This window comes from Gobius niger (genome assembly GCF_951799975.1).
Source record: "Gobius niger genome assembly, chromosome: 23".
Taxonomy (NCBI): domain Eukaryota; kingdom Metazoa; phylum Chordata; class Actinopteri; order Gobiiformes; family Gobiidae; genus Gobius; species Gobius niger.
In genome coordinates this window covers 9,610,158-9,635,328 of record NC_136874.1, presented here as the reverse complement: position 1 = coordinate 9,635,328, position 25,171 = coordinate 9,610,158, and the positions used below count along the sequence as shown (strand labels likewise).

Sequence of the window (25,171 nt, the reverse complement as noted above, 5' to 3'; positions counted from 1 at the left end):
GCTCTATGAAAAGACGTGAGCGCCGTTTTACAGCAGTGAGTCAAGTCTCTCACGCACAAACAGGTGGACGGGTGGAGGGTCATTTGACAAAACCGGTCTCTGCGAGCGGAGAGAGAGCTGTGAGAGGGAGGTGTGTAGGATTTCAGTGGAATCCAATGATGCGATATTTAAGAAAGAATTGATATTTGCCTTGGGAATGCGCCGGGCTGTGTGAGCGATGCCAGAACATTCATTATAGAATAAAGTTTCCTAGTCAATGTTGTTTACAACTGTCAAGTACCAGGGTGTGGATGTGCTTAATTCTACTGTAAAGTTTTATATATGTGCTCTGATTGTTTTATTTGTGCATCAGTCTTTGCCAAATGAGGAAGTATAGTTCTGGCAGCGACATACTCAGCTTATTAATGAGGCCTATAGATTTTCACTTGGCCTTTTAAACGAACATATGGATTGAATGTAACGAGTTTCCTGTTTTTTTGTTGTGCAGACGGTGCTGGCAGATGAAGGGGTGAGTCTCATCAGGGCAGTCTCCCCTTTACATTTTTGTCCGTCATCTCGGTGTCCCGTGTAACCGCTGCTTCTTCATGTGTGCAGTGCCCATTAGCTCTGAGCCAGTGTGCGTGTGACAAGGGCGAGAGGGGACCCGGCGGCCCTCCCGTAAGTATTTTCCATTCTTTCAAGGCTCATTTTCACTAAACCGCTGTTTTGTTCCTACAAGACAATTGCTCCTAAACTGACTCCATTTGAAGTGCTGCTGACAGTTCCACAGCTGACAAAGGCATCCTCATCCATAACTGTAACAGGCTACCAAATTGCAGGGCTTTAAGAGGTTTTAGTAAACGGTGTGGTTTTTTTTGAAGAGCTGCTCAACCCGGCAGCAGTGAGAGTAAAGAGAATGCCTTACATTCCTATAGACTTTATTGAGAACATGCCTAAACAGACAGGAGGAAATAAGTAAAAAATCTTGTGTGAAGAATTTACCCACTCTGGGAATGTCTGAGGACACAAGGCGTCAGATCCGTCGCGCACAACTCTCTTCATGTTGTGAGGCGGAGTCTGTCCTATTATTAACAAGGTCAGCCGCAATTAGACTCAGCGGTTTAGCTTTGATGCACATTCACAGGAAAAGAACAAAAGCTGGATCGCATCACAGACACCAGTTAGACTTGGCTGCTGCGTGCGCCAGCGAACAGATATTTGAGCGATAAGACGTTGTACTCACGAACATGACTGCAGCCAGACATGCAGCGCTGCAGTCCTCAGAAGTTCACCTCTGAGTCATACTGGAACACACTGCTGCCTGTGTTCATGATGCACTTGCAAAACATGTTTCCGCTTTAGGGCAAGAAGGGTCGTCCTGGCGAGGATGGAAGCCCCGGGCCCAAAGGACAGAAGGTGCTTCACATTTATTTATGCTTTCTTTATTATCATTTTGCTGCTCTTCTTTTGGAAATGCTGATCTGGCACATGCCCTTAATGAAAGTGTCCTCCCTCAGGGCGAGGGTGGACTCGGCGGTCTTCCGGGTCGAGAGGGAGCAGAGGTGAGCACATGATGGGAAGTTAATTGCTTTGCGTTTGCTTAATTGCTATTGTTGCGCTATATGAGCATTAAGAGGATAAGCAGTCTCTTTATGTTGTCTGTGTGACACTGTTTTGGTTCTCTCTCTCCATGACTTCTCTGTGTTTTGTGTGCTCAGGGAAAATCAGGATACAAAGGCGAGAAGGTACTGTATGGATTATCTGAATAGACTGCACCTTTTAGAAAACACTTATTTCAGGTATTTCAAATCTGAACTAGTAAGTTGTAACTTTTAAATATCTCCCTCTGTTGTATGCAAAGCACGACTAAAACGATGTTTCCAGTTCTGGACTTAATCCAATGTTTATGTGCAAGTTTAGCAAACCCCCAACATAGATTCTAGTTTAAACCCGTTGCTTCATGGAAACTGTACTCTGTCATTAAAATGATTAAGGAAAGTCATTACACTGTTGTTTTTTCTCTTATAGGGAGAACGAGGCGAATGTGGTGTACCTGGAGTTAAAGGAGACAGAGTATGTTGATCATTTTGTGTGGTAATTATCTTGTCAGCAGCTTAGAATTTGCAAGCAAGAAATTTGAATATTCCCCATACGCTGACAATTGCACAATATACTTTCAATCTTTTAACAGTTGTAAAGATTCAATGTTTATTGCACAGTTAATATCCTTGGGGTACAAGTTTTCAAGGATAATATTTTATTGCCTGGATGAGTCAAAACACACCCATGTTTTATGTATACATAAAACTTATGTTAGAATGAATGCATTAACTTATGTATCTGTTCTCATTTGTGTGATCTAGGGTCCTGAGGGCACACTTGGGCCAAGAGGAAACCGTGGTCTGCAGGTAAGATGCAATCTTCTATTAAATACATAATTACACTCATTTATTAATTATGAACTGTGCTATAATGTGTTTGGATTAGGGTTTGTCTGGTCCACCTGGTGATAGCGGCCCTGAAGGTCCAATGGGAAAAAAAGTAAGTAATCTCTAATTTGTGAAATTATACATGTGTTATATGAAGCACAATACAAAAGGAAGTGGGAAAAACGAATCGGACACTCCACTGTAACTTTTCATGTGTGAGTGAATTCCATTCCCCCAAAGTCTGGCCTTAACTCTCCACATGAAGTGATCAAAGGTGACCCACAGTCACAAAAGCAGCTGCACACCTGTCGGAGACTGGGTTAGACGCATAAAAAACTTTTTTCCAACATATTCGGTCTGGTTCAAGTTAAGTCCTTTCATGGTCATATCAAAAGGCACGTCAGTGGATTCATCAGCACAAAGGAAATAAACGAGTCCGTAACGTGAGAGCTGGCGGAGGTGAAATCAAATGCAGAGACTGAAAATGGGAAGTGGAACTGACGTAAAGGGAAAAAAAAAAATTCCTCATAACAGTGACATATCCACAAACAATTTAGATTAAATCTGTGCATCATTGATAACGACATGATCCGTAAACGGGGCAGATGAACATGTGAAGAGTTTTTGAGTTATGATCCATCAGCGCTGGAACGCTGGATGCCCCTGTAAGCAGCTCGTCTGTTATTACCTTGTCAACCTATTTGTCTGGACCTATTTTTTAAGCCTCCTTCGCATGTTACAGCTGCCAATTTGGCCATGTGCCCACACTCCCCACCAACCTCTGGCCCCTTAATTATTTTGGAAGAATGTTCATGCTGATTGTCTAGCAGTCATCCTATATCACCTGAACAGCAGACTAATGTCTAGCTTTAGACATTGTCCTGACTTGCTGGAAAGGGCAGAGGGATGTGAAAAAAGAATAGCGGTATGCTATTGCTAACATTTCCACACCCTCTTCACGCCTTGAGTGCGCCCTCCTGCTGCACAGGCTGGATGTGATTTACTGCTGCGGGATCGGCATCTATAAAGACTGCACTCGAAGAACTCCACCTAAGAGCCTCACGTACTATATATTAGAGCAGCGAAGATCGAGAAATTCAAAAGTTTCAAAAGTTTTATTTGTGGAAAAACAAGGAGAGAAAGAACAAATGGACGGTTCATTCTCTTTATAGATTTTTATTGTTGCTAAAATCTGATGCAATATTTTGTAATGATCAGAGGCATAAAGGAGCATAATGTCATATCCATTAGACCTGCTCAGAAAACCAATTCTGCAAGTCACGGCTAAAGCTCTTTTTATTGGTCCTGAAATGTTGGCTCTGTATTTTACGAGCTCTATATTACTCACACAAAGAAAAACTGCAATCAATCAGTCAATGCATTAAACCCATTTTTGTCTGACATTTGCATATTGCAAATAGATTGTGCCAAACAAAGCCCTCTGTGTGTGGCTGAAGGCCTGCACTGTATGTTCTCCCTGTATCTGTGTTTACTTGTCTGTGGTTTATAGGGAGAAAGGGGACTTTCTGGGCCACCTGGAATTCAGGGCGAGACGGGGATCGGCCTGCAGGGACCAAAGGTGAAGCTCATTGTCACGGAAAAATAAATTACTAGGATCCTATCTACACTTTATGCCTCACCTGCTCCTGTGCTTTCAGGGTGACATCGGTTTCCAAGGGCAACCAGGGCCCCCAGGGCCTCTGGGACTGGGAGAGTCCGGACCACCGGTAAATATGAAGAAGACACACATCAAAGAGACTGATTCAAGGGTTAATAAAATTCTCCAATTATTCAGGGGCCTCAAGGGCCACAGGGGGTACAAGGAGAGAGAGGGCCCACAGGAGAAGGTTTCCCGGGATCTAAAGTGAGTTTCTACCTTTGTATTTAAAGTTTTTAATGTCCAACAGCTTTTTTTCTGGTGAGGTGTTCACTCTGCGGTGAGTGGAAAGCCTAAACCTACAGTATGTGACCCTTTTCAAAAACTGCTCAACTGCTGCCGACTTCTGTGTCCTGCACACTGGCCTCACTGGGCCCCAGATTCCATTGCGTAATGATAGGAAATTGTCAGCGTGTACAGTTACATGGGGTGATTTCACAACACAGCACATAAATTGACACACAGCGCGGCGGTATGGCTCTCATCACTGTCAGACATGGATCTGGTTCATTGATTGTCACCAATAGAGGGCGGAGCATGTCGGCAGTGTGCAGAAGACAAAAGATTGGACAGACATGAGAGAGAGCCACACTGATGGCATCTGTGTTGCCTCACTTGGACACAGCTTGTCACGCACACAAGGTCAGGACCAGAAGAGCCTCGGGCTTCAAAGACTTCCTTTTCGCCAGATCTTCTGTTGGCATGTTGACTCATCACCATACTTTTTGCCTCAAAGGCAAATCAGCTGGGAAAACGAAGGACTCCGTCACCTCTGAAGTCACTGTTACAGGATCAGAGTGAGCGTTTAGGCAGCTGCACCAGAGCATATCAGCTGTTTAATGAGGCGTGATAATATCTTTATTTTTTGGCTTCTTTACAACACTTTAATATGAACACATGTAAAGCAATAATCAAGTGAAACTCCAGCCCTTTATTTCTTGTGATCTTCATCTAGTTCATCCCAGCACTGACAACAGTTTCCACCCAAACAAGACGACTGCTGCCCCCAGCCTTTTTGCCTTTGGCCTGAAAGGTGCACTGTTTCCTGTGCACTGACTGTGGACGCGCAGATGGCGCTCAGGTTCCAGAGCAGCGTTCTTTCTTGTGACATGCCTCGACAAGATCCAGATTTACAAGAGCTCAGCGGCAATATCACCATTTTTCCACATCATTAGCACTTGGGACTATGTGCTGAATATCACGCAGATATGACTCGATCTGTTCTTTTTAGTGCTGCAGTGCCGCTAAATGCAGTGTTAATGGTGATGTTATTGTAGCTGCAGGTTCTCTTGTCCTTGAATGACTTTAGTAAAGAAGACATTTCTCCAGAGGAAAAATGTATTCTCCGCAGTCATACGCAGCACACGCCGTCTCGCTCCTCATTGTACTTACTGTCAGCTTGGATTACCACTCTAATCCGTCTCTGTACTTCTACTCTGGCTTCTTCTCTCCTTAAAAACACCCAAACGGCCTCTCTAGTGTGGCCTTAAGCCGTGTAAAACACTGCTTAAAAACTATAACAGAGTGAATGCTCCGGTCTTGCTTGCTTTCTGCACTCCTACATAAACTTTAGTCATTCCGTCACCTCGGGCTTTCAAGCTCCCCTACAGTGGGTTCATTTTTACAGGCCTGTTTTTTACAGCCACAAGTAACTTTCTTTGTCTATTACGTGTGTCTGATTTGTGTCTGAAATACTGCGGCGAATGCTTGTAAACGTTTTATTGAGCGGAGGCTTCAGGCGCTGTCAGGATCTTCGGGGGAGCGTTGTGAATCGGTTACTGCAGTGATAGCGGCTCATACTGTAGGTGAAGAGAATACAGCTAACAGCAGATGTTTAACTAATGTGTTGCAAATGCTCAATAGTGTGTAGTTCATTCAAAGTGTTGCCCTGCTAAGAAAAGCTTGACACCCGGTTTCGATACCAAGTTGCAAAAACTTCTATATGTCAACTTTTTTTTTGTAAAAGACTACAAACAACTATATTTTTCATCTCTTCCCCACCTCCTTCCATTTTCAAACCCCTCACCAGCAACTGCTTATTATAATGTTGCTCAAAATTCGAAGGGAAAAAAAGATAATTTGACATTTAAGCTCCCTATTCATGGTTTGGTCACGCACTTCGATTTCAGCGGCAAGAGATGAAATTAAAGCTAGCTGAACTGGGTGCTGTCTTAATGCTACAGCAGTACAGTAGCACTTTTACAAATGTCTCAGAGAACCAATTTGGAACACATCCCAGAATTCCTTTGGGGTGGTTTCTGTGGTTACAAGCTAAGAGGGGGGGGATTACTTTACATTGGTAGCAAGGAAAATGTATTTTTTCGACAATCCACAGAGACATAAACAGATTTATTGAGCCTCAAATAAAATATGTAAATTCTGTCTTCGGTGAATTGTGTTAAAGCAACAATATAATAATATGCCAAACAGAATACTTTCTTATTGCTTCTCAAATGGGCTAGTTTATTCTTTGTTTTGTTCATATTTACTGAAGATTAAAGCCATTGTTGTTGGGTTTTCACAGGGGGAACGAGGCTTAGACGGCCAGCGGGGGCCCAGAGGACAACCAGGGCTGGGGATCAAAGGTGACAAGGTAAGAGCTGGAGGATTGACCGCTGAACACATCCAGTCTGTGCAATATAGACTTAACCCTAAGAGATGTTTTAAGCTGAGCCTGGTAATGGAGGGAAAAATGGCAAAATAGCATGAATCAAACTCTTGACCTTTTTGGCTCCGCGAACAAACGCTCTAACCATTTATCCGCTGTCAGCTTAGCCCATTAGACCAAAGATTACTCTTCTGTGACTTTTTTCTTCTTTGCATGTCAGACTGAATTGTGACCCAAAGCATAGAGCACGGGCTGTGATTTCAATGTTGCTCTGTCGCCCTTTAGGGGGATTTTGGACCTCCAGGGCTTCCAGGACCTATCGGCCTCCCAGGGACGGGCATACAGGGGGAGAAGGTAAGCCTGTGTCCGTCTAATCATGAGTGTCAGTCACATCACATGACAGTGTCCTCATATGGATGTCATTTTAAGGACTTTGACTATTCAAAAGAGACACTATTTTATTTTGATTGATCACTGCTTTTTAACCCATTGTCGTCTAAATTACTGTTTGTTCTGTAGGGCGTGGAGGGTCCAAGGGGTCCACCCGGGACGAGGGGGCTCCCAGGAGAGGGCTTCCCTGGATCCAAGGTTTGTACAGTGCATGTTTCTGTGTGAGTCAACATATTTGTACAGAAGTAACTTTGCTGTATGGTGCAGGGAGATCAAGGATTGCCTGGGGAGACCGGTGCCTCAGGAGAGAGAGGGGCAGGAGAACCAGGAGCTAAGGTGGGTCCAAGCTCTGGTCAAATACACAACAATCGTTCAAGTGTTCATGTTCACTGCCTCTGTACCAGGGTGAACCAGGAGCTCCAGGGATATCAGGAGTGCCCGGCCTGCCAGGGGAAGACGGGGCGCCAGGGCAGAAGGTTTCTGCTCATTATCAACTTCCTCAAACTATTAGCTGTCTTCCACAGTCACTCCAGCCACTCATTAGCCGAGCTGCTGTGTGTTTTAGGGCGAAGTAGGAGCAACGGGTCTCCGGGGGCTGGAGGGGGCAGCAGGACTCGGGACTCAGGGAGAGAAGGTACACTGAAGATTAGTTTACTGTTAACCGTGATAACAATTAGCTGAAAGTCCTTTGTCACCTCTCAGGGAGATCAAGGTCAAAGAGGAATCCGAGGTTTGACCGGTCCACCTGGCATTGCTGGACCTTCAGGACCGAAGGTGAGTCTCAAACACACACATGCACTAACACAGTCATGTTCATATGCTGAAAGACTTAAATAATGACTGTTCCAATGGTTTCTCAGGGCGAGCCTGGGTCACAGGGCCGAGTAGGTTTCCCTGGTCCCTCCGGACGCTTTGTTGTTGGACCGAAGGTATATTTATAACTGCACTTTGTTTCTTGCATGGTTTCTGAATGAATAACACATTCCATTTTATGTCCATTAGGGTGATCTAGGCCCAAGTGGTCCACCTGGCCCAGTTGGGGAGACTGGCTATGGACTTCCTGGACCAAAGGTGAAAAAGTCACGGCAGTAACATGTGTCATGTTCTGGCTGCTTTTTGTTATTGTACAGTACAGAGTGGTTAGAGTTAAATCATAGTCTCATCTGGTAGTATTTTGATTCTGGGATCCAATGCACACTTTCCCATCATTAACTAAGAATGCAAAGTAATTACTAAAACATTATTTTGGGTAAGACTTGCATCACCACATGATGTCTTCACTTCACTGGATTTGTTGAAAGATTCATCTTTTAAAATGCTACGCCATGTTTGGCAGTTGCTACTTTCAGGAGGTTTGATGTATTACACAGTAACTCCAGATCAGAGCATATTTCTCCGTTTACATCCACATTCTTCTGTGTCCTACAAAGCGCTGTGTGTAAATCAGCTCCATCCTGCTGTATGGATAAATGTAGATTTACTGTGTCTTCTTCAAAGGGTGACCGTGGAGATTCTGGCTCAGGGGGTCCACCTGGTCCTAAAGGAGACGGGTATCCTGGCCCTGTGGTAAACAATCACTCACACAGACATTACTACTTAACATTATCTACACGAAGGAATCTCATCTTTAACATCTATAGTCATCAATTCAATGAGCTACTGGATTCATTTCAGGGGCCTCCTGGTTTGCCTGGACTTCCGGGAGAACCTGGACAGGAAGGCATTGGTGTCCCAGGACCAAAGGTAACGATACTGGAGTCATGAGTTTGACATGAATGTTTACATTTGTTGAAATTCCTCTTGTCAGTTTAGTCACACTGTTGTGGGCATAGCTGACTGAACTGAAAGTGGCAGGAGACATGCTGAAACAATTGAAGCCCATCTTTTATAGAGCATAACAACAAAGTACATTCCATTTACCCACTTCAAACCAGTGTGAGAACCACAAATAAAACAAAACCTCCAGAGTCACAGTGTGAGCGTGTGTAATGATGAATCCGCTGACTCTGCCCTGTTACTGTAATGCTTTATAGATGTTTGAAACATTTATTTACATTTATGACAGAACCATAGTTGAGATAACCACATGAGGTTTCCCGAATGACTTGAGATGAGATGTTGTGAAAGTAATTTATAAAGGAAAGTAATCAAAGTAGCAACACTATACTCCCAGAGCAGAGGGTCATTTGCTGATGGATTGTAAGCATCCGTGTGTAAATATTCATGTATGGTGTTGTGTTTACTTCTTTTCAGGGGGATGTTGGCTTCCGTGGACCGCCTGGTTTACCTGGACCTCCGGGCGAAGGCCTCCAAGGACCTCCAGTGCGTATTAACATTTTTCTATTCAGACTACAAATGATCTGCCGCTAAACCCAATTTGACTTCCCTTTTTCACATCTTCCTCAAAGCACATTTCCTTCACTGATAAATTGGTGTTTGTATGGGATGTCTGATTTGCTTGTCAAGGACAACATAATAATGTGTTTACTCATGCCCAAAGCCTTGTGTAATTTTATTTGCTGTAGTGCCAGATGGGTCAGATTGAGTCATGTCCTCAGAAGAATTAGCTGCAGTCAGAAAGCATCAAATTAAAAAGGATCTGCCTCTTCTCTGGTGTGAACAGCCTCACAGCAGTACATTTGTTCAGCAGCATTCACGAGCCAAAGCCCGCTCAGAGTGTGACTCTGTGGACATATGTGTGTGATGAGGCCGCTCTGCAGTGACTCCAGCACCCTTATGTCGTCCATATCACACCCCTCACCCACGGGACACTACTGATGCCTCTGCAGGTCTGTGTGCTCCAGGCACGAGGCACTGTTTAATTAGGCACTCCACCAACCTGTCAAATATAAAGGGATTTCAGCTTTCACAGTGGGGCCATTTGGGACGCAGGGGGAGTCAGATACTTAAACCCTCTCCACATTCTTAAATTATTGAGCTCATAATATTGTGCTAGAAACAACATTTAAAGTCAGAACTTGGGTGTTGTCTCCAGGTTTCATATACAGTGGTACATGTGGTACGAGTCACTTCACCACCGCTTTGTGAATGTAGTGTGTGAGTGAATAGTTGATGGTGGTGGCAGCCTAGCTTCTGTCATTCTACCTCAGGGCAGATGTGGCTACACCTTCTCGTAGCTTATCACCACTGACTGTAGAGTGAATGAATAATGACACACACTACTATTGCTTTAAGTAACTTGGTAATTACTCATTTGCAAATTTGTAAAGTGCAATCCAAGTGTAAGTTAATATAATTTTTATGATAATAAGTAAAAGTCTTATGTCTTACGTTCAGGGAAATCAAGGCAGGCCCGGGCCTCTTGGGCCAGTGGGGCCAACAGGACAAGGAGTCCAGGGGCCAAAGGTATGAAGTTGTGAGTTAATGTGCCACTTCCTAAATGCTTGTGTCACTGACTTGTTTTATGTCTGTTGTATTCAGGGCGAGCAGGGGTCTCAAGGCGTGACAGGACCAAGAGGTCTCCCTGGAGAAGGTTTCCCTGGGGCTAAAGTGAGCTGCTTAACCATTGCTCTCAACTGTGTGCTTCATGTCTCAAACTAACCATACTGTGCATCTCAGGGAGACCGCGGAGGAGTGGGCGAGAGGGGGCAGAAGGGATTTAAAGGAGACTTGGGAGATGCAGGGACTCCAGGACTTCCAGTAAGAAAGTTTATACATTTATTTTAAACCAAATGATTTGCTCTGAGGGGTTGGTGCCCCTTTTTAAATGCATACTGTATATAGTCCATGGGCCAAACCCCAAAATCTGGCAAATCGGTACCGAAAAGGTGGCAAAGGCTATCGTTGATTTTTAAGTAGGTCCATGTCTGAGGTTTATATTTTTGTATGATAGCCTTTTCAGAGTTACAGCTTTATCATAGTTTTCAGCTGTTGAAGTGAACCAACGCCATGTCAAAAAAGTCGCTTTTGACACTGGTCCATATTTTGGTTGAGGCCATTTCCAGCCCATTAGATACTGATTTACACCATTGTATTTGGTATCATTGTAAAGAAGACATTTTCATGTTTCATTTGAGCCCAAATATACTACTCTGTGACTATTACCGTGGTAACCATAGCTCCTCAAACTCAAACCTGAGGACATTTTTTCACCATTTTCATAAAAACAGTTTTACTATGTTTAACGCTATTTCTTCAAAGAACATCACTAAGACAAATGTTTGATACTGGGGAACTCTCTAGACTCTGAGGATTCAGGAAATGTATAAAATGTCAGTACTTTTTCAACTTAAGGCCTCACAGTGAGCCACGAAGTAAAAGAATGTCCACCTCACATGAGCCTCTCCCATTGAAATAAGCCTATATCTGCCATTCTAAGGTTGGAACAGCTGGTGAGACTTTCTGTCCAGGAAAGGCTAATGCAACTTGAAATTACAGTTATAAAAATTACAGTTATTCTGTATTATATAAACTGTATACTTAATTGTAAAAAAAAAAAACCAAAAAACATATTATGTAGCCTATACACTATTTATGCACTCACTCAATCACTTTCACTCATTCACTACTGAAACCACATAATTCTACATTGGTAATTGGCAAATAAATAAAGTTTCTAGCGATATAACATTGCAGGCACCATTGTCTTTTGCTTCCAGAGAGTTGTGCAGTCGAATGGCCCTCGGGACAAAGGAAAAAGGGGGTTAACTATTGCTAGATTTTGAGCCAAAAGCTAGGTTAGAAGTACCAAGGTGTTCTACCGTACTAGAACTGGATTCTACAGAAAATTGACTTAAGGGACATGAAACAAAAAGAAGAACATGCAAACTCTATGCAGAAAGGTCCCCATGGCTTGGGATATCCAACCCAGGAACGTCTTGCTGTGAGGTGACAGCTAGACATTCAGTCACTCTTGAATCCCCTTGTACAAAAAACATTTTGCTGATAGAAAAGGGTGAAGGGAATGCCTTTATGTCCAAGAAGTTGTGGAAATTGTAAGTTTAGCTACAGCTTAAACACAGCCACAGTTCTGTGTCCTGCATAACTCCTGCAGCTGAGGGAGATCTGGGAGAGCTGTCTCCCAGAGACACAAACTGTAGTTGGTTAGACAGTTGGTTATGCAAGAACCAAGCTTTTCCTGCAACAGTTGACAATGGCGACCTGTGGCCAATAGCAGTGTTATGTTTTCTTCCAACCAGACTCTGCGACTGTGAAGGGGCAAGGGAGAAGTGGGGGTGAATTTCGGCTGAGAACAGACTGGAACCACAGCAGGACCGGCTTTACATCTTTTTCTCTCAGACACGGACAGTGGTTAGCTCAAGTGTTTTGTTTGATCTGATAGAGCTTATAGAAGCCCATAACACTAAAGGAAGAACATGAGGCAGCACGATGTAAGCTAGGAAAATAATGTGGGTCTTGTCTTGTTTGGAGCAGCGCTGTCCTTGCGCCAGGTGGAAGATCTGGCCCAAAAATTATTGAATGCGCAGGAGAGATTGCATGCCCTCAGTGGTTAGTCTTAGTGCTTAGCGTTGTCTTGCCTCTCAGTATGAAGCTCAATGTAGGTGTTTTTGTGTGGAGTTTACATCCTCTGTCTGTGTGGACAGATTTTCTTTGGATGCTTTGGTTTCTCCCATTAACATAAAAGATGCTGGTATTGAGATAAAATGTGCACAAGAGGCAACAAGAGCTTTCAGAGGTGGTGCCTGCTGAGCTCCCAAGAGACAGTTTTCTAGTTGCATTTGACTGAGCTTGATATAACTATTGTCAGCCCGAGGTGATGCTGAGCCCTGCAGAGGTGGCTCAGCGAGGGGAGGGTTCTCTTGTAAACGCGTAACATGCATGATGCTGCGTGCAATGTTTAATAAAGATTAAAGAAATAAATGTGTTCCTCCGCTGCTGCAGCCAGAGAGGCAGCAGCCTCACGTTGGACACCGTTCGAATGCGCAAAGTTATGAAATGTACAGGATTTAATTGATCAGAAACTATCATATCGGCTGCAGAGGGGTCAGAGTTATGCAGTAGTTGCAAGAAAACTGTAGCGTATTGGAACATTTGCGCTACAGCTGCAGGATTCTTGGAGCGGCTGGATTGGAAAAAAAAAAAACGTTGCTATGCGCCCTGTAAAATGTGCTTCTTTCTTTTGGACTGAGCTGTGGCTGCACAAGGAGCATCATCAGGAGGTAAAGACTGACACACGATGGAAATGTCTCCTAAAAACTCAGATCAGACCTAGTGTTGTGGCACTTGAGGCATGAGTGGTTTATTTGTGGAAAACAGTTGTTGTTTTGGTGGTAGGGGTGTGTTTGGTGTTAGGGGTGTGTGTGTTGATCTACTGTATCAAAGTAAACCCGTATGTAACCTACGCTCAAACAGACTTTTCAAGGCAATTTCGCTTTTGTTTTCAATTTGACGTAGAAGAAGACAAGGCAGCGCGATGTAAAGAGGAACATAATGTGAATGTGCCACAGAAGAGCAGCGCGAGTGCTGCTTATAATGAACCACGCCTCAGTCGGCCTCTTTTTCTTAAATAACGCCCTCTCCCTAGCAGCACAGCCTTTAGCACAAAACCTGCGCCACATGCAAGATCGCACGTGCACCACGTTGCGTTTAGAGTTGCGCACGGACTGTGCCAGTCACAAGATCTGGCCCTTGAACTTTGTACACGGCACCAAGGATTGGCATCGGCAAGTCTGAGGTCTGGGGTTTTAGAGGAGGCATGCTTTGAGTGGTCAAGTTAAAATATCTTGAGATATAGTTCATAACTAGGGAAGAAAGGATAGAGTATGAGTATAAGGAGTACTCTTCACATGAGACAAGTCGCCCAAACAAATTCATTCAGTCCACACATGGTGGTAAGATAATTAACCCATGGTCAGGTCATGGAGGCAGCAGCAAAGCAGAGATTTCCAGACATCCCTCTCCACTTCCTCCAGCTTTTTTGAAGGGATCCCGAAGCTTCCCAGGCCACATAGCCACAGTGTGTCCCCGAGCCACCTAAGATGGCTCTCCCCGATGGGAAGAAGCAGCGGCTCTATTCCAAGCTCCTCTTAGGTGACTGAGAAAACTCCTTTCGGCCGCCTGCATCTGCGACCTTGTCCTTTCGGTCATTACCCAGATCTTATGACCATAGGTGAGGGCAGAACATAGATCAATCAGCAAATCAGCTCCCTCTTCACCACAACAGTCCGACACAACGATCACTGGCGATGTCGCACTGATCTGTCTATCGATCTCACGCTCCATCCGTCCCTCACTCGTGAACGTGACCCTGAGATACTTGAACTCCTCCACTTGAGGCAACGCCTCTCCACCGACCTGTAGAGGGGAAACACCCATGGCCTCGGATTTGGAGGTGCTGATACTCATCCCACTTCACACTTGGCTGCAAACTGCCCCAGGGCAGCTGAAGGTCCTGATTTGATGAAACCAACAGAACAACACCTGAGATCCTGGGGTTCCCAAACCGGACACCCTCCGGTTCCTGGCTGTGTCTTTAAGTTCTGTCCATAAAACTAATAAGTAAACTTTTGTTTATTCATTTATACAGCATATTTCATGCGCACAGACTCAATATGCCTGGGAAGAAAATAAATAAATTACACAACATAAAAAAACTCAAATACATTAATACAGCACATACACAAAAAAACAGAAAAGCTGGAGAAATTCCTCTGTGATTTAGTTCTGGATGAGGCAAAGTTTTAGTTTTGAGTTGACTCTTCATGTCCTGGTTATAATCTATAACACCTCACACCTCACCATCTCCATACTACTATATTTTATTTATTTGTAATGAAATAAGAAATGACCTTACAAAATGTTTTACTTTATTAACTTACTAATCAGTAAAAAAGGATGTTGTTCAAACGTGTGGTTTATGAAAAATTCAAATTCAACTTCAAATTCAACTTCAATTTCAACTTCAATTTCAAATTCAACTTCAAATTCAAATTCAACTTCAGAACAAACTTTCTACAGCAAATACATTAACAACTAAGTTAGTATCTAGTGTAAAATATGGTATTTTTTGGCACAACCATGTGGTGTCTACAAAGACACACTTTTGGAATTATCTTGGATTATTGAGACATTTTAGACAAATGTACAGGACTATATATAGTAGTGAAAGAAACAGAATGGCATTGTGGGTATATAGCATATTATATGATAAATATCTATAATATATAAAATAGATAAACAACTTTTTGCTGAAAATACAGAACTGTTCTTCTCCACAAATGTAATTTCAAGTTGCATTGGCCTGTCCTGGACAGAAAGTCTCACCAGCTGTTCCAACCTTAGAATGGCAGATATAGGCTTATTTCAATGGGAGAGGCTCATGTGAGGTGGACATTCTTTTACTTCGGGGCTCACTGTGAGGCCTTAAGTTGAAAAAGTACTGACATTTTATACATTTCCTGAATCCTCAGAGTCTAGAGAGTTCCCCAATATCAAACATTTGTCTTAGTGATGTTCTTTGAAGAAACAGCGTTAAACATTGTAAAACTGTTTTTATGAAAATGGTGAAAAAATGTCCTCAGGTTTGAGTTTGAGGAGCTATGGTTACCATGGTAATAGTCACAGAGTAGTACATTTGGGCTCAAATGGAACATGAAAATGTCTTCTTTACAATGATACCAAATACAATGGTGTAAATCATTATCTAATGGGCTGGAAATGGCCTCAACCAAAAAAAGGACCAGTGTCAAAAGCGACTTTTTTGACATGGGTTGGTTCACTTCAACAGCTGAAAACTATGATAAAGCTGTAACTCTGAAAAGGCTATCATACAAAAATATAAACCTCAGACATGGACCTACTTAAAAATCAACGATAGCCTTTGCCACCTTTTCGGTACCGATATTTGGTCTGGCCCATGGACTAATAGGCCTATAATGTGTACGCTGGATCTTACTCATGCACTTATTCTACACACAAAAACATACATAAAAGGTTGTTTGTGTTAATATTTAATACCGTTCTAGGGTCGTCAGGGAATCAAAGGGGAAGCAGGCCTTACTGTGAGTAATTTCATTTGATACACTTGATGCTCTGTAATTTACAGTCTATTCACTGAGTGGATGTGTGGTATATATATTACAGAGGGAGGACATCATTCGGATGATTAAAGAGATCTGTGGTAACGTATATCTGATGCCTGTTTTTTATTTCATTTTCTGTATTGATTCAACCTTGCTGTCTGTGTTATAAGAGAAGATTCAGTGGGTAAATTTAAGACACTGTCAGGTTTAATCTGTAAATCAGCCGATCACATGACAAAGACCAGATCTTATCAGTGACGTCCGGCTGAAATCTCCTGTGTCCATGTGCTGTAATTTCAGGCTGTGGGATCAAATGTAAGGAGAGGCCTATGGAGCTGGTGTTTGTCATTGACAGCTCAGAGAGTGTGGGACCGGACAACTTTGAGATCATCAAGGACTTTGTCAACGCACTAGTGGACCGGGTCACCGTGGGCCGCAACGCCACGCGCATCGGCCTGGTGCTCTACAGCCTGGAGGTCAAGCTGGTCTTCAACCTGGCGCGCTACGTGACCAAGCAGGACATCAAACAGGCCATCCGCAACATCCCGTACATGGGAGAGGGAACCTACACCGGCACGGCCATCCGCAAAGCCACTCAGGACGCCTTCTACAGTTCACGCGTGGGAGTCAGCAAAGTGGCTATTGTTATCACCGACGGCCAGACGGACAAGCGCGAGCCGGTGAAACTGGATATAGCCGTGAGGGAAGCACACGCTGCCAATATTGAGATGTTCGCTTTGGGGATTGTGAACACGTCCGACCCGACGCAAGACGAGTTTCTGAGAGAGCTCAATCTTATCGCCTCAGACCCAGACAGCGAACACATGTTCCTCATTGATGATTTCAACACGCTGCCAGGTAAGTGTCATGTATCTATGTCGTAAAGCTTCCACCTCTATATCACTGCTACCTTTTTATACAAAGCCTGGGAGTTGTCCAGCATGTTAGATGTTTTTTTCTCCAGCCGCTGACCCCGTTACCCTCCTGCATGTTTAGAATGCACTGTACACTCTCTTGTCTCTCTGACTCTTCTGTGTCTCGCCTTCTCAGCTCTGGAATCCAAGCTGGTCAGCCAGTTCTGCGAGGACGAGAACGGAGCCCTGATTTACAACAAAATAACAAACGGCTACAATGGAAACAACGGCTACGGCACCAACGGCAACAAGAACGTCGTCAACGGCAACTATGCCATCGGCGGCTATGGCTTTAGGCCTCATCCTGACAGCGGACCTCAGACTGGCGTTGGCATCCGCACGCAGGGAGGGGGGTCGGTGGTCACCCAGGCAGGCAGCAAGGGATCCAGCACGGTAAATCTTTCTCTTAGGTTTCTTGGATTCCTGCCGCATTCCATCTGATGCTCTGTTCTTTACTTTTTTTTAAATTTTGTTTATAGCTAATGTTAGTCTATGGAGAATGTTTGCTACCACCTAACATGCCGGATTTCCATTGTCGCTTTTTATTTATAATATTCCCTCCCAAACTCTATTGCAAAAGTAAAATTGTTAAAAACTGGGCTTTGAAAGAACATCAGCCATCAGATTAAAGGCTTTTGGCCCTAATACCTAACAGTAATGATACGGTTCAACATTGTGAATTGGTTTTGGGTTTGTTTTCCAGAGCGGCGGGGGCCAGTTTGGCTACACCGACACGACGAGGTGGGGGACAGAGCGCGGCGACACCTTCAACCGGCAGGACTCCAACAACAGGGGCACGTCATCGTCATCTACATCGACATCCACCACAAACATAACGATATCAACGTCAGGCGGTTCAAGGCCAGCTCTTCCTAAAGGTACGGCGCAGTCATTAAAAGTCTGCGCAGGCACGGACACGAAGTCGTTACCAGGGGGCAACAATTTGTGAATAATTATAGACAAACGCTATCAACAGTGGGAATAAAATTAGCTGTGAAGGACGCGTACAATAATAGATTCAGACTTCAGAGGGGCGCAAAACAAGGCGAGACATGCTTCGAGAATTCACTAGCTTGATCACTTTACACAGTTATTACAATATATTATCTTTATGACAGAACGTGGGACTTTTTAAAATATATAATCAACACTTGTTTGTACAGATGCAAATGTACTGTTAAGTAGAGATGAGATGCAGCGCGGTCTGAAGCATGTTTTTTCATTTATCGCTGTCTTGTGGATGTTGTCATGACAACAGGAAATTAAATTGGACCACAAATTACATAGTTTCTTGGCTCAAATATAAAAAGTATGTTATTCTTTCCAGTGGTACACAAGCGTAAGGGCGCCCGTTGCACGCGGCTGGTTCCAGTACAGAGGTGAATGTAAGGCGCTGATGGTCTGCTTCAGGGTTTGATAAGTGCTTTTTGATTGACACGTCCAAGAATAGGGCCAGGTAGGTGAGGAGCAGCAAGGCCAATTATTTTTGATGTGCGCCGGCTGATCTAATGGAATGTTCTTCTTTCTGAGCAGATAGTTAGCACACGTATGACAAAAGAAGAACAAGGCACAATACAAAGTTCACACACCTCTTTTAATCATTTCTATTCTGTTATGTAGCTGTCTGGCTTGAAAAACTAACATTTCTAAGTTAGGTTCAAATTCAGTCCCTGTACAACAACAGCAGATCCATGCAATTCTCAATCATAGTTGTGCTTTTTGAACATTTGGGTCTGTTTTAGAGCTGCACAATATGAGAATGACTTTCAGTTTTCTGTTACTGTCCTGAATATTTTTCTAAACCATTTATTTTTTTCATCAATTGTGTCAGAACAAGACTTGTTGAATAAATGCAAGGAATGATTAGTCCAATAAATCGAACCAGCTGAATTTTCTTGCCCAAAAGCCGACATTAATTAGCCGACAATAATAACATAACAGAGGAATATACAGATGAGAATGAATACTTCTAGATGTAGCTGTATAAAAAGACAATTTAACCTGAGCTTTTACTGATGTGAAGGGTGTTTTGTCTTTTGCCGATGCAGAGACTGTGCCTTTAGACCCTCGCTGTAGTCTGGTGCTGGACCAGGGCACGTGTCGGGACTACAACATCCGCTGGTACTACGACAAACAGGCCAACGCCTGCGCCCAGTTCTGGTTCGGAGGCTGCGGCGGCAACACAAATCGCTTCGACACCGAGGAGGAGTGCAAGAGGACGTGCGTTCGAGTCAGCTCCACTGGTACGCTCCCCTGACTGACTCATTCACACCAGACACGTCAATCACACCCTTTGTGTCTTGTGAATGTAGGTCATAAGTGGTGTATTGACTGCGCTCTTTGTCCCATGTGTTTTGGCATTACAGGAGGATAAAGAAGGCATCTGCCAAACATCTGCACCAGAAAACTTCCAACGAGGAGCAGCTAAAACCACTTTTCCACTTTTACTTCCATTAGTCCACCATTCCCAGGCCTTTGCACTTGATGTCAGGAAATATGGAGGTAGGAAACCCTCTACAGCAAGCTCCTGCCCCAATAGCACTTATCTCGCCTTAAAACCATCACAATCAAGCAGAACCTCACTTTGATAGATACCTCCAGTGTTTTTTCATTGTTCATTGTAGGTGAGATAATCCATCACATTCATTCAGGTGTACAGACCAGCGCTGTGTGTGTGTGTGTGTGGGTGTGTGTGTACGTGTGTTTCCAGTTCTCGACTTTTTTACACTGTCTTTGACCACTGTAGAGATGAGGGAAACGGAGTTTATATCAACAGAGCCGCCAACGTTTTATACATTGCAAACCTGTATGTTCTACAATGCCTCCCTATGGTTATATCCATGTTAAGTGCCTTTTATTTTGAATACTGTGTCCTAGATTACTGTGCGATTTGAATGTGTTAGTTTTTGATTTTTATAACTCTAAATGTCATTGGTGTTTACATTGTTTTAGCTCTTTACTATTAATCTGCCTTCATGTGTCGGAGTTGTACTCACAGAACAATGATGGACTGACATACTGTATACACACTGCCCTCTACTGGGTGACACAACTTCGTCTGCGTGAGTTAAGCTGTGCCTTATGTTTAGACACAAACGATGCCTTGACAAACTGGCTCGTCACTGTATTTGTAACAGTGTGTTAATCTCTTTGATGGTCTGCCAATAAAATAAACCTAATCTAATAAACAGTAACATCAAGTGAAATGTAGATATTATTCCCGCGGAGACATTTGGTCCTATTTGCCTTGTGTTATGAAGTAGTACCGTTTTCTTACACTCTCCTATTCTGTTTAAATTACATGTGAGACTCTCCTAGACAAGTGGCGTAGTCTGATCTATCTTTAGTGCTGCCCATGGGAGGAATGTTATCTTACTCTACGCGCTCCATGGTTTATCAGGCCATGCAGATGAAAACCCAACAGCTTTGGGCCTTATTGATTCTGACAGCACGGCATGATGCTTTGTAACCGTCAGTTTCAGCTTCCACTTTTTTAATGTGAGTGATGTAACGCTGGGGCTTTTTACAGAGTAACATCACTTCCTTTCACAACATTGTTTTTTAAAATTTTCATGGACAAAAACACACACAAGCAGCTGATTTCATACACTTGGGCTAGGCGGGTGGGCAGAGGGGACAGAGTGGCCTGATTGGACGTGCCTGTCACCTGTTTCTGCAACAGCTGCTACACCCAAACGTTACTGAGGCAATTTTAGCACAATACATATAACGCCTTTAAAATAGGGCCAAAATGTAAGAAACAAATATGAGAAGCAAATAGATTTCATGTTAAACCAGCAATTTTGTAGCACTGTACTCCAGGTCTCCTGCTAAATCATGTTGAGAATGTATTGGATTGAATTTAAAGTGAATTATATCTCATTAGTCAGCTAGATAGTTGTTTTTTCCACTAGCAGACCTTCTAAAAATTAAACCTCAGATCATTTTACTTTCTAGATATGAGCACATTGTTCCACTTATAACCTCTTGGTAGTCATTTCTATTTAGGGCTTTGACAGCATTGTCCCCCTGACTTGCCAGTCACACGACACCCACCCCCCGACCGGCTGAATCACAGTGAAAGATCCTGGGCCTGAGCAGCCAGTTGCTTCCTTCAGTCTCTGACAGCAGCTGCTCGGGCTGAGGCCTGTGAATGGGCCCAGTCAGATTCCACTGCAGTCAGGGTAGGGGTAGGCCAGGAGCACAGGCAGCTATTTTTAGAGTGGGATGGGATTAAATTGCAGGGTCTTCACACCGGGAACCCTTTGGCCGCTCTGCCTTTTCGAGCCAGGACTAGACCCCGAAGGCTGTCTGCTCCTTCCTCTCCTCTCCACGGACCCCAACCATGGACCCCAATGCCATCAAGGAGGAGCTACGCCTGTTCCAGAGCACCCTGCTGCAGGACGGCCTGAAGGAGCTGCTCAATGAGAACAAGTTTGTGGACTGTACCCTGAAAGTGGGCGACCGCAGCTTCCCCTGCCACCGGCTCATCATGGCCGCCTGCAGCCCCTACTTCAGAGAGCTCTTCTTCACAGAAGACGGGAAGGAGGCGGAGAACACCAAAGAAGTGGTCCTTGAGGACGTCAACCCCACCATCCTGGACATGATCGTCAAATACCTGTACTCAGCTGAGATAGACCTCACTGATGACAATGTTCAGGATATTATCTCTGTGGCAAACCGCTTCCAGATCCCCTCTGTCTTTACTGTCTGTGTCAACTACCTCCAGAAGAAGATCTCCATGTCCAACTGCATGGCCATATTCCGGATGGGCCTGGTGCTCAGCTGTCCCAGGCTGGCCATGGCTGCACGTAACTTCATTGCTGATCGCTTTGAATTCCTGCACAAGGACCCAGAGTTCCTCAGGCTTGCTCCTCATGAACTTTTTGCAATCATTGGTGGAGACTCTTTGAACGTGGAGAGGGAGGAGATAGTGTTTGAAGCTCTCATGTCTTGGGTCCGCCATGACAAAGATAATCGCGTCAAGATTCTTAAAGATGCCTTCAACTGCATCCGATTCCGCCTCCTTCCTGAGAAATACTTCACAGAAAAAGTTGAGACAGATGAAATTATCAAGGCTGACCCTGAACTTCTGAAGACCATCCAGGTTGTCAAAGATGCCTTCAAAGGGAAGCTTCCAGAGAAACCCCCCAAGAAGGAGGGTGAGGAGGGAGCTGATGGAGCAGAGGGGGCAGAGAGCCTGTTCCCTGGCTTCCTGAACGACAGCCGCAGACATGGCATGTACATGCAAGATTTCATTGTGATGATCAACGACACAGCGGCCGTGGCCTATGACGTCAATGACAACGAGTGCTTCCTGGCAGCCATGTCAGAACAGGTCCCACGGAACCACGTCAGCGTGGTGACACAGAAAAACCAGCTCTTCATCATCGGAGGACTGTTTGTGGATGAAGAGAATAAGGATCTACCACTGCAGTGCTACTTTTATGTGGTATGTTTCCATGTTTGTAATGTATTTCATAAATATAGATATACATTTGCATTTTTTGCAGTACGGCAAACAAGCCTTTCCCACTAAATAGAGGATAATGCCATGCCCCCATTCAATACGTTTTCTTAGTTTTTGGAATAACACAAGACAACCTTGGAGTAATTCAGCATTTTGGCAGGCTTATTTCCTGTTTGTCCTTGAACTGGAGCATGATCACCGAAAAATGAGACAGATATTGCTATTAATTTTTCAGTGTATAACTGGGACACACTTATCTTGCTGTCTGTGATCAATGCTTGGATTATGTTTCCCATGCTGCCCATCAGATGCGAGCAACACACACATGTTGAGAGGAGTGATAAAAGCCCTGAATAACTCTATTTTACAGCTAAATCAATATGTGGATACAGTGTGCCCTGTAGATCCCTCTCACAGATAAACATAAACGTTAATGCTCCTGTTTTGTTCCTCTGCAGTTGGATCCTCTTTCGTCTGACTGGTTCGCTCTGCCGCCCATGCCCTCTCCACGATGCCTCTTTAACATCGGAGAGAGTGAGAACATGCTGTTCGCCATTGCAGGCAAAGACCTCCAGAGCAACGAGTCGCTGGATACTGTCATGTGCTATGATGTCGAGTGAGTGTTTCGGTCTCTCCTTTCTTTTCTCAGTCTGCCTCGGAAGTTAGGCATAGTTTTAGCTCACAATAGTAAGTGATAATTAACTGCAAGAAATAGACTGAAGACTTTCCTGTTGATGTTCATTATATATATGCTCTACTTAATTTTCTCACTAATCATGAGTGTGATTTTTATTTCCAATGCCACGGTGTTGAAATTGTGTTGAACATCACACTTACACAGTGATTTCACAAAAATCAATGAAAATGGTTAATGGTCTAGACATTTCTATAGCGCCTTTAGTCATCCAAGAGCCATTCACTAAGGGGGAAGTTTGTTTCCCAAGGACACGATGACAGTACCCACTGCTGGGAGTTGAAGTAAACTGTCCATTTTTGAGTCTGTGGCCAAACACTCTTCCAACTGAGCAGTGCTGCTCCCAAACGCTTACAAGTCGAAGTGACATTGTTAACTAAATGCCTGTGTTTGTGCTTTAGTCAAATGAGGTGGACCGAGACCAAAAAGCTTCCCTTGAAAATCCACGGACACTCGGTGGTCTCCCACAAAGGCCTGGTCTACTGCATCGGCGGAAAGACGGACGACAAGTGAGTTAATGAGCGACCCTGCAGCTGTTCCCGGTACATCACTGTGGCAGCCAGCAACATCATGACCAACAATTACAGGCCTGCAGTCCGGCAATATCTCCCAATAACGAGAGCACCATCCGCTCTAGCGCTTGAATCATTGACATTACAGTGCTATAAATACGTCAACATGGAGGTTGATAATGCCAGGGAAGACAGGAAATTGAAAATAGGGTGGAATAAAATTGTTTTGCCAAACAATAGGTTATCAGTTGGTTCAGTGTGGTCAGCTGTTCTTCTCTGCTCTTCTTTTCAATGACACACGACTGGACAGTGGAGATCTTTGCAGAAGTACAAGGAACTGGTTTACATTTGCTACACTGCACAACCTTTATTTACTGAATGTTTATAATTTGTGCATCATTTTGACCATATAAACTAAACTAAATGGTTAAAAAAGGTTTATTATTATTAAAGATGAGTATTTTTTATCATATCTTAAAAAAAAGGTATGACCAGGGGAAAAAAAGACAGTACAAACTAATTGATCTGACAATATTCTGTATATAAATAGAAGAGCTCATCGAGACAGTCTGTATAGGTTATCATTGCATGAAAAAGTAGCACAGATGTTGTTTGAAAAAGAAGGCAATTCACTTTAAAATCTTGTTATTTTGTTTTCTAAAGCAAAGCACTCAACAAGATGTTTGCGTACAACCACAAGCAGTCTGAGTGGAAGGAGCTGGCAGGCATGAAGACCCCTCGATCCATGTTTGGAGTAGTCATCCACAACGACAAGATTATAGTGACGGGTGGAGTGAACGAGGACGGCCTCACTGCTACCTGTGAAGCCTACAACTTTGCCACAAACAAGTATGTGTTTTCATCCCCTGTGCTAGGTCAAAGCGAGTGTGTGGAGCGGGCATATCCGATGTCCACTTTGTCTTGTGGCTGACCTTCTGCTGATGCTTGGTCTCCTCAGGTGGGAGCCGTTCACAGAGTTTCCCCAGGAGAGGAGCTCTGTCAACCTGGTGAGCACTGGCGGCCTGCTGTACGCCGTGGGCGGCTTTGCTATGATGGAGACGGAGAACAAAGAGGTGGCTCCCACGGAGGTCACAGACGTCTGGCAGTAAGTCTTTTAAACCTAGTGGCCTCCAAGGGCTCCGTGCACATTAATACTGCATGGTTCTAGAAGCCTATTCGTTTTAATTAGTGACCGCCTGTGTTGTGTTTTAGGTACGAGGAGGATAAGAAGCAGTGGAGCGGCATGCTGAGAGAGATGCGTTATGCTGCTGGCTCCTCCTGTGTGTCTATGCGGCTCAATGCTGCCAGGATGCCCAAACTGTAGTTTTTTTCCCCCTTTTTTGTAAACTTCAAACATCTTTTTATCCGCATCCTCTGAACTCGGATTTTAGTGTCATAAGTCAATCTTTGACATTTCTATCTCTTCTATAAATGTTTTGCCACTTCAAAGACCATGCTATCTTTCACGGCATTAAAAACACTTGTATCCACTTGTAACAGATGTATCCGTAAAGCT

General features: G+C 43.9%; 2 protein-coding genes across 2 annotated transcripts in view; both read left to right on the top strand.

The window, feature by feature from the left end:
* LOC306981889 (uncharacterized protein) overlaps positions 1-23,017 on the top strand; it is a 25,948-nt gene extending 2,931 nt beyond the window's left edge. The window contains exons 4-37 of the mRNA XM_079581625.1: positions 488-508; positions 595-657; positions 1,342-1,395; positions 1,497-1,541; positions 1,698-1,724; positions 2,008-2,052; positions 2,343-2,387; positions 2,467-2,520; positions 3,919-3,987; positions 4,067-4,135; positions 4,204-4,272; positions 6,590-6,658; positions 6,959-7,027; positions 7,193-7,261; positions 7,331-7,399; positions 7,468-7,539; positions 7,629-7,697; positions 7,766-7,837; positions 7,924-7,992; positions 8,066-8,134; positions 8,561-8,629; positions 8,738-8,806; positions 9,317-9,385; positions 10,361-10,429; positions 10,505-10,573; positions 10,643-10,723; positions 16,009-16,044; positions 16,127-16,163; positions 16,366-16,923; positions 17,116-17,372; positions 17,683-17,857; positions 19,028-19,222; positions 19,346-19,481; positions 22,908-23,017. Coding sequence (XP_079437751.1) covers positions 488-508; positions 595-657; positions 1,342-1,395; positions 1,497-1,541; positions 1,698-1,724; positions 2,008-2,052; positions 2,343-2,387; positions 2,467-2,520; positions 3,919-3,987; positions 4,067-4,135; positions 4,204-4,272; positions 6,590-6,658; positions 6,959-7,027; positions 7,193-7,261; positions 7,331-7,399; positions 7,468-7,539; positions 7,629-7,697; positions 7,766-7,837; positions 7,924-7,992; positions 8,066-8,134; positions 8,561-8,629; positions 8,738-8,806; positions 9,317-9,385; positions 10,361-10,429; positions 10,505-10,573; positions 10,643-10,723; positions 16,009-16,044; positions 16,127-16,163; positions 16,366-16,923; positions 17,116-17,372; positions 17,683-17,857; positions 19,028-19,222; positions 19,346-19,353 — 2,880 coding nt within the window. The 3' untranslated portion in view covers positions 19,354-19,481; positions 22,908-23,017. The remainder of the gene's footprint in view (positions 1-487; positions 509-594; positions 658-1,341; positions 1,396-1,496; positions 1,542-1,697; positions 1,725-2,007; positions 2,053-2,342; positions 2,388-2,466; positions 2,521-3,918; positions 3,988-4,066; positions 4,136-4,203; positions 4,273-6,589; positions 6,659-6,958; positions 7,028-7,192; positions 7,262-7,330; positions 7,400-7,467; positions 7,540-7,628; positions 7,698-7,765; positions 7,838-7,923; positions 7,993-8,065; positions 8,135-8,560; positions 8,630-8,737; positions 8,807-9,316; positions 9,386-10,360; positions 10,430-10,504; positions 10,574-10,642; positions 10,724-16,008; positions 16,045-16,126; positions 16,164-16,365; positions 16,924-17,115; positions 17,373-17,682; positions 17,858-19,027; positions 19,223-19,345; positions 19,482-22,907) is intronic.
* LOC306981890 (kelch-like protein 41b) lies at positions 21,181-25,171 on the top strand. The gene is made up of 6 exons (XM_079581626.1): positions 21,181-22,431; positions 22,908-23,065; positions 23,545-23,652; positions 24,319-24,504; positions 24,614-24,760; positions 24,868-25,171. The coding sequence occupies exons 1-6, from the start codon at positions 21,325-21,327 to the stop codon at positions 24,977-24,979; spliced, it is 1,818 nt and encodes a 605-aa protein (XP_079437752.1). The 5' UTR covers positions 21,181-21,324; the 3' UTR covers positions 24,980-25,171.